The sequence below is a fragment of the Orycteropus afer genome, unplaced genomic scaffold (genome assembly GCF_000298275.1).
Source record: "Orycteropus afer afer isolate SDZICR_OR568_19922 unplaced genomic scaffold, OryAfe1.0 scaffold00216, whole genome shotgun sequence".
Lineage (NCBI taxonomy): Eukaryota > Metazoa > Chordata > Mammalia > Tubulidentata > Orycteropodidae > Orycteropus > Orycteropus afer.
In genome coordinates, this window is record NW_006921803.1 from 5,929,989 (window position 1) to 5,935,437 (window position 5,449).

Sequence of the window (5,449 nt, forward strand, 5' to 3'; positions counted from 1 at the left end):
TGTTCAGTCAATTTCAGACTGCAGAAGTTGATAAAAATCTTCAATTTCATCATCTTTGGCTTTGGGGGTTGGTGCATAAATTTGAATAATAGTCATATTAACTGATCTTCCTTGTAGGCGTATGAATATTATCCTATCACTGACAGCACTATACTTCAGGACAGATCTTGAAACATCCTTTGTGATGATGAATGCCACACCATTCCTCTTCAAACTGTCATTCCTGGCATAGTAGATCATATGGTCATCTGATTCAAAATGGCCCAAACCAGTCCATTTCAGCTCACGAATGCCTAGGATATCAATCTTTATGCATTCCATTTAGTTTTTGACATCTTCCAATTTTCCTAGATTCATACTTCATACATTCCATGTTCTGATTATTAATGGATGTTTGCAGCTGTTTCTCCTCAATTTGAGTGGTGCCACGTTAGCAAATGAAGGTCTCAAAAGCTTTACCTTATCTTTATCAGTAAGGCTGGTTTTACTCTGATGATGCAGCTCTTTCCCAGTCGTATTTTGAGAACATTTTAACCTATGTTACTCATCCTCCTCCTCTGTATTGGACCGTGTTTCTCTGCTATTCATAAGGTTTTCCGTGGCCAATTCTTTGAGAAGTGGATGGCCTCTTCCTTCTTCTTGGTCTGTCTCAGTCTGCAAGCCACGCTGAAGCCTGTGCACTATGTGTACCCTGCTGGGTTTGAAACACCAGTGACACAGCCTTAAGACTCACAGCAACACATCACCACAGTAGGACAAACCACCAGACAAGTTTGTCTCCCTTAGCTGTTCGAAACCTTTCCAACTTCCTTTACCTGGAGTGATACCGCCTCGGCAACCCAAGGAGGGGTCGCTATGAGTCAGGTCTGACTCGATGGCACATAACAACAACAATGATTGCATAACATTTCATTATATGCATATACCAACATTTATCTAACCATTTCCCTATTGTTGGATTTATAAGTTTAATAGTCTGTCATTATAGTAATGTTATAACAAAGTTCTTTTGCTGTTTGTTTTTCCCCCCTCTATTTCAGACTACTTCCTTAGGGTAGAACCGTATATATTAAACTGCTTAGATAAAATATAAAATAATTTAAGATTGCAAATACGTATTTTATCGCCTCAGAAACCCAAGGAGGGGTCGCTATGAGTAGAATCAACTCAACAGCGGTGAGTTAGGTTTTTTGGTTTTGAATACATATTTTAAATTTAATATTCTCAATTATTTGTACCACTTTGCATTTCTGTTTGGGATTTTAAATTTAGTAGTCTGTATGGATTTTCATTTTTGTCCTTGAGTGTCTTATAAGTACTGCTAAATCTCTGATAAATATTAATCCATAAAAGACTACTCTTTTTAAGAAAGGTTTAATCTTGATAAGAACAATTTTAATAAACTTCACTGAATATTTACAAAACACTTTGTTAAGTGAAACACTGTATGTAAATAATGGGAGGAATAGAAAATGGTATTGGATGACTAATCTGCAATTGCCTCAAGGAAGGCATACAATGAAACAAGTTCATTTGGCTACTTCCTCAAAGAGTTAACACAATAGGGAAAGCAAAGGACTTATCTGTAAACACCATGAATATAGAGCAAAAAATACTTAATCTTGGAGAACTGACATTAGAAAATAAAAACAACAAAAGAGAACACCTTCCAGAATAATGAGATACATGAAAAGCAAACATTCACTGGACTTGGACTCTGCATAGAAAGAAGTAGCATATTTGACCTTCACCATGATTAATAAGCACTTATTTGAGATTATGTTGCTGTTTCTGGCTTCTTCCATGATCTTCTCCCTAGAACTGAAGTCAGTTCACTTCCAACAAAGAAGAGTGAACAAAGAGAGTTTAAAACTTTTGAATGCTTTGCAGAGTTCTTTCATTGAGCAGTGTCTACCACACAGGGAAAACTTCATGCTTCCTCAAAAGTCTATGAATCCTCACCAGTACCATAAAGGACACACCCTGGCCATTATCCATGAGATGCTTCAGCAGATCTTCAACCTCTTCTGGACAAATCTTTCTCTGGACAATTGGGAGGAAAGCCACATGGAGAAATTCTTCATTGAACTTCATCAACAGCTAGAATATCTACAGGCACTCATTGGACTAGAAGCAGAACAGAAAAGTGGCGCTTTGGACACAGAGAACCTTAGATTGCAGGTTAAAATGTACTTTCAAAGGATCCGTAACTACCTGGAAAACCAGAAATACAACAGCTGTGCCTGGACCATTGTCCGAGTAGAAATCATTCGGTGCCTGTTCTTTGTTTTCAGACTCAGCAAAGCTGAGCAAATGATGAATGGACCCTTGAACCAGATGAAGCATGATCTGATCGTATGCTTTAAAAGCAGAGGGTAGGTGGAGGGTGGGAGGTGTTCTCCAGACACTATTATTATCATTGTTTTTGTCATAGGATGGTAGTTGTGTTTATGTATTTATCTGTTTTAAGATTATGTCTACTGACTACAATTGTTTTTGTTTTATAATGTCACTTTATATTTTCTATCTATTTTAAACTGTTTATGGATTGAAATGCATTCATTAATATTTCATAATTGGTTCTGTAAACGGATGTATTGTCATAAAAGTTAGGGAAATATAATGAAATATGTCTCCAATGTAATAATGCTTTCTTTAACATAAACATCCATTTTAGTGATTTCCTTCTTTGCTAGAAATTGGAAGAAACAATGAGAAATACTAGTAATAATTTGCATTCAAGGATTTAAAAATATCATTACACATTGGATATTTAGGTCACAGATGACATAATAAAAATATGAACAAAGGGCATGAACAGTTTCTAGTGGAAAACAAACACATGAAATGAGGTTCCACCTCACTTGTAACAATAAAAATACAGATGAAAAACTAATTAAGATGCCATTTACAACTTACTACTCGGAAGGAAGGTTGGGCAATCCTACTTCTGTAGTGATACTGCCTCGGAAACCCAAGGAGGGGTCGCTATGAGTCAGGGCTGACTCGACGGCACATAACAACAACAACAAATACTGGAAAAAGCCTGAAGCTTGATAAAAAAAACTCTCCTGGAGGCTTTAAGGTTTGGGCATTCTTATAATTTGCCTGAGGATTGGGAATTGGTACAATCACTGTGGAGGCAATTTGGTGCTATCTATCAAAGTTACAGGAGCTCTGGTGGTGTAGTGCCTAAGGCATTTGACTGCTAACCTTAAGGTTGACAGTTCAAACTCACCAGCCACTCAAAGTTACAGGTTCATGTCTCCTTTCATTTATCAATTACAGGTTTGGATATGTATCCTGTAGAAATGTTTGTACATGTGTGAAATGACTTATGTATAATGATACTCATTGCAACATTGTTTATACTCCCCAAAGACAAACCACTCATATTCTTCTAATTAAAGGACAGTTTTAGGGTATATCCACACAAAGGAAAGCTGGGGAAAAGAATGAGGAGGCTCTTGCTGTACTGAATAAAAGTAAAAGTGGCATGATGGGCATAAACAGTATGTATAAAATGAAATATTTTGGATAAAAATGTAAAATAAATTATATATTTCTACTTGCTTATATGTGAATTAATAAATAATATATAAGAAATAAATGACAATGACTACTATGTTTTTTTCAGGAAGGGGATTAGTGAGGAGGACAGAGTAGGAGAGTTTTTCCAGAGTATTTTTATATCTTAATTTTTAATTATATGAATGGTGCAAACTAAAATAACAAATTAACATGTATTAACAAATCACAGATATCAGAAATATGTGGAGCATGAGGGAGTCTTCCTGGTGGAAGGAAGGTTAGAAAGAGCAGGAGCTGGGGTAGCCTGCACTCAGTTGGAATGGCTGAAGGGAGGTGGGCAGGAGAGAAGTGCACACTGGTCAGCAGAGAGGGTTCCAGTTCCTGAAGATACTGGCTGTTTTGGTTCTCTAGTGTTGTTCTAACAGAAACACCAAAATGAGATGGCTTTAACAAACAAGAGTTTATTCTCATAGTTTTGGAGGCTAGAAGTCCAAGTTAAAAGTGCCAGGCTTTAGGGGATGGGTAAAGCCAGACTTTGGGCTTCAGCTCTGCCCCTTGCTCCCAGCCCACTGAAGCTAGAGGCATCTCTTCACTCAGGCAGCTGCTGGCTGCTGGGGCTGACAAACCCAAGGTCGGCAGGTGAAAAGGCACAATCCTGATATTACAAACCACACAGCAGGCCATTGATTCAAGTTCATTAACAGTCCCAAGATTGGCAGACAACATGGTAGCCTGCTGAATAATGACTTACATGCAGGATTCAAGCATGCCAAAAGCTGCAGACCATTCCCAAAGCTTCTCCTTATACACTGGCACCAGACCACATCCCTAAAGCAGCTACTCAGCTGCTTGCGACAGATTCCACCATGGAGTTGATTGCCAGTCTTATCATGGGGAATAACAACTAGCTGCCCAGCCATTCAACCAGGTCTAGCCAAGCTGACACATAACCTTAACCACCACACTAGCAATAAAGGAACGTCAGCCAGGAGCTTCCAGAAATCATCATGGGACAACTGTGGGCCAGAGAAACTGATGTTCCTAAAGCCTGGTCATTTTTTCAAATTTGTCTAGTATTAGCAGCAGAGCCATGGTCTAAAAATCCAGCACTAATTCTACTACTTTATGTTATGTGCTACTTCAAATTTGTCCCCCTACTGGTAGATAAAATATTCTTAAAGGTAAACCTTGCTGAGGAACAAAACAGATTTCAGTTAATTTAATTAGTATATCAGTCAGTAAGTGTGTTAACTATTGACTGATGCCTCTATATTTGGTTTGGAAGGGGAGAGTGGAGGCTGAGCAGGATCCTGAGAGTGAGGCATGGTTACTTGCAATAGTTAAAGGAGGCATGGAAGCAGAGGCAGAAGCTGGGATGTCAGCAGGAAATCTTTGCTGACTTCATAATTGGGCCCCAGGGTTGACCTGCTTACCTTCAAGTTCAAAAGGAAACAGTGAGGTAGAGGGAGGAGAAGTATTTGACATGCTTGACTGAAAATATGGGTCATTCTTCTTTTCATGGTCCATAGGAGTTTATTTTGTTTGTTCTTCCTTATACCAGGGACTTTTTAGAGCCAAATACTTTACTTAGCATATTATAAAATTCCCAAATCAACCTTGCAAGATAGTTTCTGTTATTATCCCCTTTTCCCAAGTAAGGTGAAGTAACTTCCTCCAAGTGATACAGCAAGCGTTACCTATGGCTTTGATCCCAGTTTCCTTCTCATTGGATACATTTTCTGAAGATAATCTTATACACCCATAACATCAACTACTACAATGAAAAAATGACCCCCATATTTCTGCAATAAATACAAACTTATACCTAGAAAACCCAAGAGATTCAATCAAAAAACTACTGGAACTAATTGAGGGATTTAGCAACGTCGCAGGATATAAGATCAACATCCAAAAATCA

At 38.1% G+C, this 5,449-nt stretch overlaps 1 protein-coding gene across 1 annotated transcript; it reads left to right on the top strand.

Moving 5' to 3' along the window:
* Window positions 1-1,752: 1,752 nt before the first annotated feature.
* Window positions 1,753-2,379, top strand: IFNE (interferon epsilon). The gene has a single exon (XM_007948412.1). It carries the CDS (start codon window positions 1,753-1,755, stop codon window positions 2,377-2,379), a length of 627 nt encoding a protein of 208 aa, XP_007946603.1.
* Window positions 2,380-5,449: the final 3,070 nt, after the last annotated feature.

What these genes read in the sequence shown, in the direction of transcription:
- IFNE (XM_007948412.1), top strand. Translation starts at nt 1,753, where the DNA reads ATGATTAATAAGCACTTATTTGAGATTATGTTGCTGTTTCTGGCTTCT.